The sequence below is a fragment of the Ursus americanus genome, chromosome 8 (genome assembly GCF_024610735.1).
Source record: "Ursus americanus isolate L20-20 chromosome 8, mUrsAme1.1.p, whole genome shotgun sequence".
Taxonomy (NCBI): Eukaryota; Metazoa; Chordata; class Mammalia; order Carnivora; family Ursidae; genus Ursus; species Ursus americanus.
This window is the reverse complement of record NC_142134.1, coordinates 83,584,987-83,600,668: the sequence shown is the minus strand read 5'-3', so window position 1 is coordinate 83,600,668 and position 15,682 is coordinate 83,584,987. Positions and strand designations below refer to the sequence as shown.

General features: G+C 50.8%; 1 protein-coding gene across 3 annotated transcripts in view; it reads left to right on the top strand.

The window, feature by feature from the left end:
- Positions 1-14,578, top strand: part of PIGG (phosphatidylinositol glycan anchor biosynthesis class G (EMM blood group)) — a 42,388-nt gene extending 27,810 nt beyond the window's left edge. The window contains exons 10-13 of one of the 3 annotated variants that reach the window (XM_045774776.2): positions 846-1,037; positions 4,510-4,651; positions 8,510-8,673; positions 12,983-14,578. In XM_045774776.2, coding sequence (XP_045630732.2) covers positions 846-1,037; positions 4,510-4,651; positions 8,510-8,673; positions 12,983-13,196 — 712 coding nt within the window. In that variant the 3' untranslated portion in view covers positions 13,197-14,578. Of the gene's footprint in view, positions 1-845; positions 1,038-4,341; positions 4,652-8,509; positions 8,674-12,982 lie in introns of all 3 variants that reach the window. The other 2 variants (XM_045774773.2, XM_045774775.2) reach the window with 2 other exon arrangements.
- The last annotated feature ends 1,104 nt before the right edge of the window (positions 14,579-15,682 follow it).

Genomic DNA, 15,682 nt, shown 5'->3' with positions numbered 1-15,682 from the left:
ACAATTAACAATCCAGGAGAGTGCACAGAACACAGTTTAAAGGGCAACGGTGAATGCACACCCAGGTGACTGCCTCCCAGAGCAAGGACAAGGGCAGGGCCAGGTCCCAGCATGACCCCTGTCACCACCTGCCGTCCCTGGGCCCACGTCTTGACACCGGCCACATGTTTCCTCTGAGTCTTTTCCAAGCCTTAGCAAGGTAGTCAGTCACCCACTTAACAGTTCCAAGTGTCTGGGCTTTGTGAGCACGAGCACAGAAGAGCACCCTGCCTTCCAGCGCAGCACTCCCCGATACAGCAGGGTGGGGGGCCAGGGCCAGGGGGGGCCGCTCTGCCGCGACAGCTTCGTGCTCCAAGCTGAGATGCTCAGCCCCTCCGTGAAGTCTCCCCCCCCCCCCCGGGAACGGGCAGACACTCTCAAGTGAGTCAGTCTGTGCCAATGAGTGAATGAGAGGGGTTCACGCCACAACGTGCTTTGTCTCCCTGAGCGGGTGTACCCTGCTAAATCCGGTGTGCCCAGAGTCTCTTCACCTCTGAGGGGGACAGTGGAGCTGCCATGGGAGCCAGTGGATACAGTGGATAGTGTTTTCTGCAGATCGCTGTGCTGGTCAGTGCAGGCCTGGCGGTGGGGGCCGTCTGTGAATGGAAACCAGAGTTTGGGGTAGCCGTCCTTCATCTGTTACATTTTAAGAACCTTTGAATTTAAATCACCAATGATTTTCTTCTTTTTGCTTTTCAGAAAAATCAGCTATTTTTAATACAGTTCTTAGAAGGCCACTTGATGCAGCTGCATGACATCAGCAGTTAACTTGTTAGTAATTTGGGGGCTTTTCCATTTCATTGCAGCTCTGATCACAAAGCTGAACTCTCTGTTCTGGCTGCCCTTTCGCTTATCGTGATTTTCGCCCTGGTTCAGAGGAGGTGCTCCCTGACATCCAAAGTAGCCATGGCACTTGGCTTGCTGGGCGTCTATTGCTACCGGGCGGCCATTGGAAATGTCCTGTTCCCATGGCAGCGAGACAGCAAAGACATTTCAAAGTAAGTGCACTGGCAAATCGATTTCATGTTTTATGTACTAAAGCAGGCCATGCAGTCTTGAGAAAGTTGGAGTTGGCTCCTGCAAATTGTGATCTCAGCAGTTCTTAGAGCCTGACAAGGAATGCCTCAGCGAACTGATTCTCTTAGCCTCTTTGCTTTGGTAGGAGAGAGATAGATAATGCAGTAAGGTCACTGAGCTTTCTTTTTTAAAACAAGGGATTCTCGAAAAATAAGAAATTTAAAGGATTCACTTTTGTTCAGTCAGGAAACAGTAACAGGAATCACAAAGAGTGTATGCTTCCTAGCAGTTGGGAAACAAAGCACACCAGAAAAATCAGCTTTCCCATAATTTACAGCGAACTCCAGGGGTGGGGAGGGGCCCCTGGTGCTGACTGAGTCATGAAGGCCACTTTTTGTCACAAACTGGCAGGTTGTCTTTTTTTAATGGTGATGTGGGGTGGGGTGAGAACCTTGAGTGTGTCCAGCCCTCTGAGCCGGGCGCCCTCTTACAGAATGTACCTCGGGAATCCAAGCCAGAGACGAGGCCTGAAGGCAGGACACAGGCAGGCTCTCTGACTACTGATTTATAGGCGCACGTAGTACAGAGGAAGGTAACTGGCCAGCAGCAGTGGGACGAGCCTCTGAGTGATGTGAAAGCTCTGTGCTGAACTAGTGTGTTTGCATGCAAGATACGAAGATGGGGACCAGCAGGCTGTAAAACTGTTATGTGATCCCAGCGTATGAAGTATGTACGTATTTTTATGTTTGTATGAAAGACTAAAATAGGTAATTGGTTGCGATTATATTTAGGACATGAAATCACAGGTGGCTTGTGATCTTTTCATGCATTTTTTTATTGCTTTTCTAATCAGAGAAAGAAAAGTAAATGTCATCTTCTCTGAAAAGGTCAAGGTGTAAGCTGAGGGCTGTGGCCAGGCTGTGTGGGTGCCTAGGAGCCATGGGGCACACTGGAAGCAGGACCTGCCAACGGTAGGGGCAGTTGAGGTGATGCCAAGAGCCTGGCTGAGGTGACAGCAGGGTGGCAGGGCTTCTCCTGAGGCAGCAAGGTCAGGTAGGGGGAAGATGGTGAGGAGACCCATCTCAAAGGCTGTCCACTCTGGAGTCTGAGACCCTGGGCAGATATCAAGGCTGGGCGTCATGTTGGAGGGTGTTCAAGTGTGAAACATGAATAAAGTCCTCATTTCCTCTCAGATCAGTGCACCTAATTTCATCATCACTCATCTCCAGACTTGGGCCACTTGCCTTTGAGGGATGCCACAGCGTGTCCTTTGTTGTTGTCCAGAGCATAGGCCAATGCACTGCTTGGCTCACATTCTTCCTGGAAAAGGCTTCCATTCCCCACCCCATCTGTCCTGGTTCTAGACCCCTCTCACTTCTGCATCTGCACTAGTACTAGAGCCATCTTGGTTCTAGCTCCCTCTGCTTCTAGCTCTACCCCAATTCTAGAGCCATTCAGGTTCTTTTTTTTTTCTTGGATTATTGGTCTGCTCTTTTTTTTTATAATAATATTTTTATTATATTATGTTAGTCACCATAGAGTACATCCCTAGTTTTTGATGTAGAGTTCCATGATGCATCCATATATACAATGGAATATTACTCAGCTATCAAAAAGAACGATTTCTCAACATTTGCTGCAATAGAGCCATCCAGGTTCTAGATGGCCCTAACAACTGCTTCTCCCTGTTCCGTCTGTAGCTCTCCAGCAATATTCTGAAATCTTCCTTTAACTTCCGACTTTCTTCGCCACTCTGATGCCCAGGCTTGGCTGGAGTAGAAGCCCAGATTGCCATGGTCCTAGATGTGTGGGAATGGCACTGAATGGTTTAGAGCAAGGAGGTGGACCCCTTGAAGGCATCCACTGGTGCTCTCTTTCCTGTTCACCACCCAGACTACCCCAGCATTCTCCCACTCTGATGACTCGGGGCCTTGGCTGACTTCTTCTTTAACCCTTGTGGGTCAGTCATCAGCTCTCCGTTTAACACATGCCTTGGCAACGGGGTTGCACCTGACCCCAGCTCCTTGACCAGTGCATGACCCTGTGGCAAGTGTCTACACAAGATGGAGGCACACAGCAGACAGTGGTCTGTTTGAATTAAACTATGCTTTTAAAAAAGGAATTTTTTTTAACTGCATTAACGTTCCTAAGAAAATCTGAGATAGGAAAATTCAGTTTTTCAGAACAGATACATTATTATGGTAATGATTTCATTTAAAAATTTTATCTACTTAGCATTACTTTAAATGATCAGCTTTTCTTGTATATATAAAATGTTTGATTTATGAAATTTATTTAAAATATGTTTTAGGGATACGTGTGTTTCATAAGATCAAATTTTTTGGTAGAGCGTCATAAATTATACCCTTTACAAATAATTGGAAACGAAGTGCTAAAATAATTCTTTTTTTTAAGATTTTATTTATTTGAGAGAGAGAGTTAGGGGGAGAGAGCAAAGGCAGGGGGAGGGGCAGAGGGAGAGGGAGAGGGAGAAGCAGGAAGCCCGACGATGCAGGACTTGATCCCAGGACCCTGAGATCATGACCTGAGCTAAAGGCAGACGCTTCACTGACTGAGCCCCCCCGCCGCCCCTAAAATATTTCTTAATAATCCTTAATACTTGTTGTGTGCCACACACCTCACCTGTGTTCTCTTGTTTAACTCCCAGGGCACTTTATGAAGTGTAGGTACCATTTCTCTTCATTCTCGGAATGACAAAGTGAGTGTCAGAATCCTTAACTAACTTCCCCCAACAGCAGAGCTAGTAAGCGGAAGAGCCCAGACTAACCTGTGGCCCGCCCTTCGCCAGGCCCCACAGTGTGCACTGCACTGTTGTGTCTGTGTGAGTGCTTGGTTGCAAACATGTCCAAATGTATCTTAACATTATGAACTTAGGGACATTTCTGACAGAGCTGGACCTTCTCTCATTGCAGCGGTCTTTTAGATTCCCCGTGACACAGGTGGACAGGTTTTCTGGCATCCTGCAGGTGATGGCTCTGATCTTGTACCAGGCCATCCTTGGGCCAAATGAGCGAGATCTCCCAGAAGCCAGTTCCATCAGAGAAGTGCACAGGGGGAGGACAGGCCTGCCAGCCTCTGTGCAAGGGGGGTTCTGGGGAGGCTGATATGCAGAAGCAGACACCCCCACTTCCACAGAGTTACCCAGGTAGGCGGGCACTGTGGCTGGTTTAGTCCGCTAAGGAGACACGTGGTTTTCATGGGAAGAATACGTATGAGTTTTTTGAGCTGGTGCTAACCAATGAAACTTGTTTTGCTTTTTTTTAGGGGTGTTATTGAAGCTCGTTTTGTTCATGTCTTTGTCCTTGGCATTCTGTTCACGGGCACCAAAGACTTGCTTAAATCTCAAGTCATTGCTGCAGACTTCACAATCAAGACTGTGGGTTTATGGGAGATATATAGTGGATTAGTTCTTCTGGCTGCTTTGCTTTTTAGACCACATAATCTGCCAGTCTTGGTGTTCAGCCTCCTGATTCAGACTATAATGACTAAATTCATCTGGAAGCCTCTGAGGCATGATGCAGCTGAGATCACTATAATGCATTACTGGTTCGGTCAAGCATTCTTCTATTTCCAGGTAGGTTTTCATCGTTATCGTGGGTAGAAGTCTATTAACTTTTTATATGTCATTTATCTTTTTTCTTTGAGAAAAGTTTACCATAAGTTGGGAAGTTAAAAAGGTTATTCAGTAAAGGAACCTTCGCTGTGGTGTGGGGAATGATGCTTAAATCCTGTGCATATTTGACAGGATAAAATACACTTAGTTATTAAAGACTGACACCCTCGGTATGGATCCAGGAGTGCTTAAAGCCCGCGTATGGTTGCGTACCAGATCTGTTCACCATGACCCGTTAGGGACGCACATCACAGTTCCGTTGCTTTACCTGACGAGGTGATGACTGAACTCTCTCTGCCCGTTCCCCTGGCCATCAGTGCCAGGTGCTGTTGGGTGTCCTCACTTGGTCCTCAGTCCCCTGGGGCCCCGTGGTCATCATGTCTTCTCTCCAGTGTTAAAGGGCCCACCAGAGGCAAGTCTAAGCCACCTCCAGGATGGATCTCAGTATTTGCCTACACGCTTGGAGCGGCACCTGGACAGGTGGACAGAGGGACCAGCCCCTGGTCTCGGAGGGACTCAGCTCCATCCCAGCCTTCCCGCATCTCTGCCCTGGTCAAGGAGCCCCACCCTCAATCTAGTGGCTGCCTCTAGTACCCTCGAGGGTGGGCACAGCTCCCCACACTCCGCTGCCGGCTCCATACCCTCTGGCGGAGGATCTGTCCACAAGCCCCTGAGCATCTCTGTCGTGTTTTCCCATCTTTGCAGTGAGGATCTCTACTGTCTCTGTGCACCGGGTCCCCCCTCCTCATTCAGTCCCTGGGGACTCTGTGTGTCCCAGCAGGTGGGCCTGGGGCTTCTTCCCTGCCCTTCCTACTTCTCCCCTGCTTTGCTGGCACTCCTGGCCTCACCCAAGAGCAGCCCCCCTCATCACTCTCTGTCTGTTCCCGGAAGCCCAGAGAGGGGTAGGGAGGAAAGTTCTAGAAATCCAAAGTCCTGGAGGATGTGACCTGACCCTCAGACCCTCCTTACCGTCCATCTCCCCTGGAGGTCCCCCGTACTTCTCTGTCCAGCCCTGCATGTGGGTGGCTGTAGCCCCGACACCGGTGTCCAGCACCTCTAAGCCAGATGGCCTCTTGCAGGCACCCGCTGTGCCCTAGTCTCATCTATGAAATGGGTTACTCAACAGCTGATCTCCTCCTCGGCTGCTGTGAGGGTCAAGTCGTGACGAACAGGAGGTAGGTACCCTGTGTAGTAGCTCTCTGTGCGTGCTCAGGACCTGGCGGGAAGGCATGACTGGGGTCTGTAGGACCTGGAGAGTGACGCTCCTCCCTGGAGTCGCTGCCCATTCCAGGAGGTGTAGGTGACTGAGGACCACACTGATGACGACCAGCACGCAGCACCTGGAGAAGTGCCGGTCAGCTACGCCCCGTGCAGGCTGGCCTCTGCTGAGCCTCACGGTCTTTCAGCTGTGTGTGTCTCCATGGTGTCCAGCAGCCCCATTTCAAAGGCCACAGCTTTTCTCACCTATCAGAAGAAATATAAAAGGTCACCAACCTTGTGGACGTGAGGGAAAGCAGTTTGCCCAGGAATTCCAGAATGCCAGCTGGAAGGAATAGAGGACGAAGGGGGCAGTTGTAAACACTGCACCGTGAGCCGCAGAAGAGAGAGGTGTGGGCCTGGAGTTGGCCTCTGCGTGAGATTTGCTCTGCCTTGTTGGTAGGACACATCTGTGTTAGGGTTCTTTCACGCTTGGCCATTCAGTGTAACTGATGTATTGCTGTAGAAGGACTTTAAGCTTTGCTGAGCATTCCAGAAATTTCTTGACGGCCTGCCTGTCTCACAGTCCTCTCTTTGAAAGTCATGCACAGGCCTCTTCCTGGTGGTGGCCTCTGTCCAGGAGTTCTATGTCTCTGACCACGAGTGCCTTGGTGGGGAATGGAACACCATCACCATGGAAAATCGCCACACCCCTCTCCCTTGTCCAGGCTCCCGTGCACCGTGCCGGACAGCAAGCATGTCCAATGAGCACAGAACGCTCCTGCCACAGGGGTACATGGATAGCCAGGGCTGTGTGTGGGAGTGATCCTGGCATATCTGCAGATATGGCCTGGTGCTTGTGGACTGGTCGGATGGCACAGGTGGCAAGAGTCTGGCGGGCTCCCTTTTAGCCCAGAAGGAGAAGGTGGCTGCTGGTTAGGCACCCTGGCCTGCACTGAGGTCTTGGTGTCAGGAAGACTGATGGAGCCACGGTCATGCCATGAGTGAGGAGACCGCCTCACGTTCCATGTGCTCCTCTGTGCACATAGCCACATTCCACGGGGAGGTGACAAGGCATCCGCGATGGCGCACGGTGCTGGTACTTGGCTGTGGGATGCACAGGTCCAGTAGCACTGGTGCCCCTGCAGCACTGTGGTCTGTGCTGGGGGTCCGTCGGCATGCAAAATCAGCACAGACCCTGGTGCATCAGGCAGTCACCAACAGCAGTGCTGGCCTCCCTCGTCTCAATCCTCCACATAGCCCTTCCCTCCTGGTCAGGTGTCCTGGGAAAAGCCCTGCGGGCTTGCTGCCCCTCCTTCCTGCCCTCAGCTCAGGGACTTCTGATAGCACAGGGGTCGGGTGTGTGGTGCCCAGCTGGCCTCCTCTGGGGGTCTCTGCCTCAGTTTCCCACCAGTTCCCTGAGAGTCACAGTGGCACTTCCTCGGGACCCTTGAGGGTTAAATGAGTTAGTGCAGGTAAAGCCCCAGAGCAGGCAGTCTGTGCCTCGGCTGCCCTAACAGCATCGCACCTGACCCTCTCTGTACACGACTGAGGCAGCTTCAGTGGGATCTCCAGTGACTTCTCAGTGTCCGAACCGTGTGTCTGTCATCGTCATGCCTCCCCTTGCTGCGGCACTTGGGACCCTTGTTCTTCCTCCTCTCAGCAGCTCCGGGGTCTCCTCAGTCTGTAGCGAGGGGCTTCTAAGTAGGAATTACGTCATCGGGAGAGAGGCCGCCACGGGCAGAGTGGGTGAAGGGGAAGCTGCACACTGGAGGTTGCTGTCAGGGGAGGGGCCCGCTGTAAGAGCGTGGTGAGGACGGGAGTAAATGCATGTCTTTGAGATATATGGGAGGTCTGCCAGCATGACCCGGCGGCCACCTGGAATGACACAGCAAAGGAGGAGGCGGTGGGGATCCACCGTTAGATTCCTGAAGCCATAAACACCCAGCTGGAGTTGTGTCCTGGGCCATTGATAAGTGGTTCTAGGAGGGGCCTTAGCTGGACTGGGACAGACCAATGTCAAACTTACAAATGTCCTCAAGTGGCTGAGGAAAGGACACCAGCAGTGATAAAGACTGAAAGTGGAGAGAGGAGCTGAATCTTAGGCGTTGTTTCCCTTGGATGCAAACCCCACCCTCCTGTGCAGGATGGTCCATGCATTACCCTCAGGGCTGGGCGGTGACCCACTAGGTCTCGGGTCGGACGCGTCAGCCAGACACCTAGCAGCCAAGCCCTCCCAGTGACCAGCGTGCCCTGTTCTGCCTAACAGCAGTGTCCACGCATTGAAGGAGCCATGTGGCAACACCACCCCCAGCCTCCCCTGGGCCACTTTGCCTCCCAAGGCCAGGTGCAGCCCTCAGTCAGGTCCCTGCACAGGGAGGTCGGTGTGTTCGTCTCAGGTAGAGGGAGCTGAGAAGAGTTTGGAATTTGCATAGTTGATCAGATATTTGTTGAGTTTCTCAAAGGTAGAAGGTGGTTCACTTGCTCCTCTCCATCTGGAAGCGAGGTGGGAAAGGAGTGGGCAGACATCTGGGGCTCCCGTGTGTCCATGTCGCCGTGACCGCACGCGGCTTTTTGCGGTTGCTGGTGGCCGTGTCAGCGCTGCTTCTCCCTGTGTTCCAGGGAAACTCCAACAACATAGCCACAGTGGACATCTCAGCGGGCTTCGTGGGCCTGGACACCTACATGGAGGTCCCAGCTGTGTTCCTGACAGCGTTCGCCACGTTCGCGGGGCCTGTGCTGTGGGCCAGCCACTTAGTGAGCTTCCTGAGCTCAGAAACCAGCAGGTGAAGCCCCTTTTTTGTCTTTCAGCACAAACTCTGATGGCAGGGTGACAGTTTGAAGAGAGCGCCTTGCTCCAGATGCAGGGTTCCAGACCCCAAGGACTAAAGGTCTTCCTCAGTTTTCTGTTCCTTAAATAAGAGTGGAGAGTCCACAGCATGTGGGCCAGAGGCCGATGCAACTGCAGGTCTGTGGCCACCCTGTGTCAGGATGGCTGGGGGTGCTGGGGGTTATCCAGCTGCAGCTGCTATCTTCCAGCTCATACCAGGATGTGGTGTCCAGGGGCACAGGAAGGAAAATCCCTTCTTGGTTTCTCTGCTTGCTGGTGGGGCGGGCAGGGAGGGGCCCTCCTTTTGGGGCATGAAGACAAGACATGCTGGCTCTCACCTCCAGGGTCCCTGCTGCAGAGAGGAGCCTGCGCGGGCCTGAACGGCTTCACACTCGGTGGCCGTGCCCTCCTCTGCCGCTGAGAGGCCCCCTCAGGCTGCACATGGTCCCCCAGACCAATGGGGCAGCCCACCCCACCCCCCTGCCCATCGTGCTCCTTGGTGCTTTCTTATTTGTTTATGCATTGGTCCTCCCAGAAAGGGGGCTTCCTAATGCGGGGACTCATGGTCTCTGTGCACCACAGTAACCCCAGTGCCTGGGTCCAGCCTGGCAGAGTGTGGCTTGAGTGGTATGTGGTCACTTTCCTTCTGTAAAATGGGGCGATGCTGTTGCCTCCTGGGTTGTGGGGCCTGCATGAGGAGTCCCACAGGGGCTGCAGGTGGTGTGAGCAGCCATGCAGTGTCTGTCAGGGCTCCCCCAGTGCCCCGCTCCCAGAAGCACCTTTGCATTTCTTAAGCTACTCAGTTGACATAATCCACAGGCATGCCCCCCCCCCCCCCCGCCAGATGCCAGCATCTTGCTCGGGTGCTGGACCAGCCTCCACATGCTGAGTGAGCCATGGCACATGCAGGGCACAGCCAGTTAGGGAGACCCCAGAAGTACACTGTTCCTGCCAGATGTCCCACTGTGTCTCCAGTCTTCCAGGGGGGTGTCATCTAGGGGAGGTCAAGGCTTCCTGTCCCTGTCACTCCTCTGGCCCCCACTTCTCTGCCCCCTATTAAAAATGCAGCCCTTGTTGTGGTGACTGTTGACCCCATGTTTGAACCTCCCTGGACATGTTCAGGCCCCACCTCTCAGGATAGCACTTGGGGGGCCCCACATAGTTCATGGGATTCCTCTCATCCTCGCCCCAGACCAGCTCCTGGGACCCAAGCCTCAGTGACCCTTGACTTGTGCCCCCAAGTTCCTGTCCACAAGCCACCATCTTCTGCCATTCCACAGTTACATAAGGGGTGAAGGGGAGTGTAGGTGTGAGTGGGGTGACACTCTCAAGTCAAAGTTTGGAGCAAGAAAGCTAGTAAAGGCTTCAGCTGTAGAGCACAGGCTTCCTGCTTTAGTCTTCTGGCCTTCCCTCTGAACTGCCATGGCTGACACTCGGCTTCTGAAACGTGGGCGTCTCTCTTCTCCAGCTGGTATTCCTGAGGACAAGGGAGATGCCTACAAGTCACCGTGTCTTCCTCAGGCACACACTTTGGGACCGTCTAGGATAGACTCCTCTTAGAGTCACTGCTGGTCTGGTGGTCAGCACTTGCAAGCCAAGGTGCTGCTGGCTGGAGCAGAGGGATGTTCAGGCTCTCATTCTGTCTGTGAACCCACGTGGGCTACAAGACCACCACTGAGCTCTTGGTCCTCTCTCCAGTAGGCTCCTTGATGTCTCTGTGACTGGGGTTAGGTCGGGTTGGGAGGCCTCAGTCCTCATCCGTGCCATGATGTGCTGGGTTGGCCTTGGAGAGCTTATCTGCCGCAGCGCTTGTGGCTCTGCTAAGCGCACCGTATCTGGCTCTGCTAAGCGCACCGTATCTGCAGCCTACAGATCAGCTGAATGGGTTAGAGCCGGGGAGGCTGAGGCCAGACGGTGAGAGCCTGGGCTTCGAAGAACAGCGTCCTTGGTGCTGAAATCACAATTTGATTTTCCTGGCACTTTTCATCTGTGTCTATTGGGGAGGGGAAAAAAGACAAAGCATTTTTTAATAAGCTAAAAGCATTTTAACTGGCTGGGAAGTATTATATGATGTTTTCCCTAATTAAGGAATGTTTCTCTTTTATTTTAGAAAAGGGTTTTCTTTTTCAAAAGCTTAAAACATCAAGTTTTACTCGTTGGTTTTGGGCGGGGGGTTTCAAAGTCAGGACAGCTACAGCCAGATAAAAATGGTAGAAAAAGAAAATATTTCTAATGGCTCAAAAATTGGGCCCTGGGTGGTCCATGTCCCTTGGCTTCAGGACCTGGCTTCGGGTCTGGAGCCTGGTGGCATGGACAGCCATGGTGAGCCAGGCTGCAAGGCCTTCATCCATTCCCCTGCAGTGCACCTTGTTCTGTGCTGAGGCTGTGGGAATGGTGACCCTACTGGGTGTTGCTATGGAAGGAAGAAACCAGAGTCTTCTAAATAGGTAATGTTTACTTTGTGTGAAATTGAAATGCCAGGAGGGGCAGGGTCCTGGGAGCTCCATCTCCCTCACTGTCTGGTTAGCAGGCTCTTGGCTGAGCACAGACTCCATGACAACCCTCAGGAGAAGGGTAGCAGAGCCATGAAGCTTTTCCCAAGAGTTTCCCTCACCAGGTATTGGTGCAGTGGCCCTTGAGGGAGTTAATGAAGTAATGTCCCAGCCCAGCTCCCTTGAGGTCCTCTGCCTGATGGACTGGATCTTGAGTGGGATCCAAGGTACAGGTGCAAGGGTCTCCCAGAGGAGCTCATGGTCTGGTGGCGGTAGAAGAGAGGTGAGTTCCATGCTGAGCGTGTCACAGAGATGAGGTCAGAATGCTAAGCCCCTGAGTCTGCTGGTGTTGGTCAGGATGGCCTCCTAGAGAAGAGCATGTGGGTAGAAGTAATCAACCTGTCAAGGGAGCAGGAGAGGAGCACATGCACAGGGACGAGGCCACAGGATGGTGTGCAAGTGGAAGCAAGCGGAGTATGTACCCTGCCGGGGGGCGATGCAACAGCCAAAGAACCCACAGGAAGAAAGGATGGGCACCAAAGCCCAAGATGGGGAGCCAGTTAGGGCAAGGTGAGGGCACAGTGGGGAGCAAGAGCTGTGAGCATGAGGGGCCAGGCATCCTTTGGCCCAAGTGGCTCTTGGCACCTTTTCCTTGACATTGAGCACACCGAGGGGATCTGAGTGGAACCAGGTAGTGGCGCTGAGTCACTAGGCCTAAGGAGCCCCTTTTTGGAGCACACGTGTGCACACACCCATGCACACACACTCGCTCCTTCGCCTCAGGGTCTTTGCTCCCCCTACACAGAAGTCCTCATTGCTCACCCTTCATGTCCAGACCCTTCCCGGTGTGAGCATGGTGCCCCTAGGCCCCCCTGAGCACACAGACCATCTACTCTGGTGGGTGTGCTCGCTCCCCAGCTGGGACTCTAGTAACTCCAGGTCCACGTGCCCATAGGCAGGTGTGCTGATGTGAGTCCTGCACAGTAAGGATGGCTGCGTGTGTAATGGGGTCGTGCTTCAGGAGAGGTGGGCAGCAGTGACGTGTGGCGTGTGCCAGCCCCGGAAAGGCCACCCACACTCATCTCCGTGTTTGACTGGAGGCATCAGAACTGGAACTTGGCTTTAACCAGAGCCTGGAAAGCCTGGCCTCTGAGGATTGGTGAGGTGAGGTGAGTGAATGATGGAACTTGTCATTTTGGAATAAGCACAGTCTCTGGAAGTTGTCTTCAAGAATAGGTTAGATTTAGGTGACGATCGTGTTGATGGTTTGAAAAGAAGGGGAGGACACGCGCGTGAATTGAGGGCTTGCGTGTGTTTGAGAACGCTCTTCATTGCTGGTACTTTGCTCAGCACTCTCAGCCAGTGTCCCCAGACCAGAGCCACCAGATGCTCCGCAGGGCAGCACGAAGCAGAGGTCAAAACGTGCATCTCCTGCTGTGTGATTTCCTTTTCATTCTATTTCATAACACGTGTGCTGTATTACATGGTAGTACATGCACATGATTTTTAAACATAACTGTGGAAACTTGGGGGATGCACTTTTCACAAATAGTTTGCAGGTTGAGTCACTGGAGAGTGACAAGGCAGCCACCTGCAGGTGTTGTCCCTCCGGTTAGGGCTCCTGCCCACCAGACTGACCGGATCGGGTGGGGTGTCCCAGGGACAAGAGCTACCGTGGTCATTTTCAAAATGAAAATATTGATTACATGTATGTTCATGCCTTGTACGATGCAAAAGTGGTGTATACTGATACACGTCCCTCTTTGTTAACAGCGGCTCTGCGCTGAGTCATGCTTGCTTCTGCTACGCACTGATATGTTCTTTCCCCGTCTCTGCATATATCGTTTTGGTGACATCGCTGCGCTACCATTTATTTATATGGAGTGTGTTTTCTCCGAAACTGCTTTATGAGGGAATGCACATCCTCATCACGGCCGCCATCTGTGTGTTCTTCACAGCCATGGATCAAACCAACACGCAGTCGTAGACACGGGGAAGACCATGTATTTGTAAAGTCCACTATTCACTTCATGCATTTGGGTAATGAAAAAAATCTGTCTAAATGCAAGAACATTCTAGAGAAAATTGTGAATGCTACCAAGTTGATGAATAGCTTCAGTGTCTCTCACTGCTGTACTTGAATGTAGATTAAATAGTTGTTTAAAAGGTCACTTTAAAATATTTAGTTTGAATATGAATCATACTCCCCTGTTGACAATCACTCCATAAAGTTCTGAACTTTTAATTTCCTCTGGATAAGAGTTCAGTCAAGTATGTGTGTTCAAACTGATGAACAAAAAGGTCTCGGGTTTATCGTGGTGTTTGTGGACTTCAGAGAGCCCGGGAACTCTGGGAGAAGAGTTACCTGCTACCGGGGTTTACCTTGCAGAGTCCAGACCCCTTAATGACCCTAGAAACCACTGGAGGTCCCAACGAAAGTTAGCATGTGTTACGTCTTCAACGTTAAGATGTTTCAAAAACTATTCATTGAAAGTAAAGATAGAAACTCATTCCATCTTAACACAGAATATTTTTAAGAAACATAACTTTCCAAAACAAGAGTACGTGCTGAGGAGAGTTGCATTGTTTCACGTTTTGCACGTCTCTTTGGCTGGGTTAGATTCTGCGTTCCGTCTGCTGTCATGTGTGTTTGAAGCAGTCACACAGATACATAGTTGGGAAAGGGAAGGATATTTTTTTATTTAAATTCAATTAATTAGCAGTGTGTTATTAGTTTCAGAGGTGAGTGATTAATCAGTCTCACATAACACCCAGAGCTCATTACATCACGTGCCCTCCTTCATGCCCACCACCCAGTTACCCATCCCCCCCTCCCCTCCAGCAGCCCTCCGTTTGTTTCCTATGGTTAGGAGTCTCTTATGTTTGTCTCCGTCTCTGATGAAAGGGAAGAGTATTTTAAAATCCTTCTTCTAATCACCATGGGTGTTCTTTTTGAGACGACACTAAAGCAGGACAAACGATGTTTCCTTAATGGTTAATTGGAGAAAAAACAAGTGCGTGCAAAGTAGGTGAAGCCCTGTCTGTACCTGAGGGTGACAGGATCACCTGGTTGACAAGTTCCCTGTCTGTGTAAGATGTCGCTGGGGGGCGCTCGGTGCACTGTACGTGGATCTTTCTGTATGATTTTTGCAACTTGTTAGATATAAACTATTTGAAAATAAAAGTTATTTTAAAAAGGAAAAGATGAGTTGCAACGTGGAATCTGAAACCGTGTCAGTGCACTTGGTGTGCTGCCTGATTAGGCTTCACCGCTCTGTACTGCTTCCCAAATGGGTCTGTTCCCCAGGCTGGGTTCTGTAGTATCACGTGAAAATAACACTTCCCCGAGTCACGTAAGTCTTCCGGACGGTGACACCGTACAATGTTCAGTACCAGAAACCACTTGTTACGTTGCCAGCAGTCTCCTCAGAAAAGTCTTCCAGCCTTGGAAGTTCACAGTGGCAGACGCCAGGTTTTCCAAAACTCTTTAACTTATATAATGATCTGATATTTGTATATATTGCAGAATGGTCACCACTATCAATCTCGTTAACATCCATCACCACACACAGTTACAATTTTTTCTTGTGATAAGAACTGCTGTCTTTGAGATGTATAATACAGCACCTTAAACTGGAGTCACCGTGCTGCACATTATATCCCCAGGACTTGTTTTGTAACGGCAAGTTTATACCTTTTGACTCCCATCACCCATTTCACCCACCCTCCACCCCTGCCTCTGGCAGCCACCCATCCGTTTTCTTTCTTTTTTTTTTTTAAGGGAAATATTTGGTTTTATTTTAAAATAATTTTTTAATAATAATTTTTTATTATGTTGGTCACCATACAGTACATCCCCGGTTTCCGATGTAAAGTTCAATGATTCATTAGTTGTGTATAACACCCAGTGCACCATGCAGTACGTGCCCTCCTTACTACCCATCACCGGTCTATCCCATTCCCCCACCCCCCTCCCCTCTGAAGCCCTCAGTTTGTTTCTCAGAGTCCATAGTCTCTCATGTTTCATTCCCCCTTCTGATTACCCCCCTTTCTTTATCCCTTTCTTCTCCTACCGATCTTCCTAGTTCTTATGTTCCATAGATGAGAGAACCCGTATGATAATTGTCTGCCTCACCCATCCGTTTTCTGTATCGATGAGTTTGGTTTTTTGTTTGTCTAGATTCCACATGTAAGTGCAATCCTACAGTATTTGTCTTTCTCTGACTTATTTCACTTCACATAATGCCCTCAGGATCCATCTGTGTTGTCACAAGTGGCAAGAGTTTCTTCTTTTGTGTGTCTGAGTAATTGTGTGTGTGTGTGTGTGTGTGTGTGTGATGTTTTCTTTATCCATTCATCCATCAGTGGACACTTAGTTTGTCTTCATATCTTGGCTATTGTAAATAAGGCTATGAAAGCAGGGGTGCAGATATCTTTTTGAATTAGTGTTTTTGTTTTCCTCAGGTAAATACC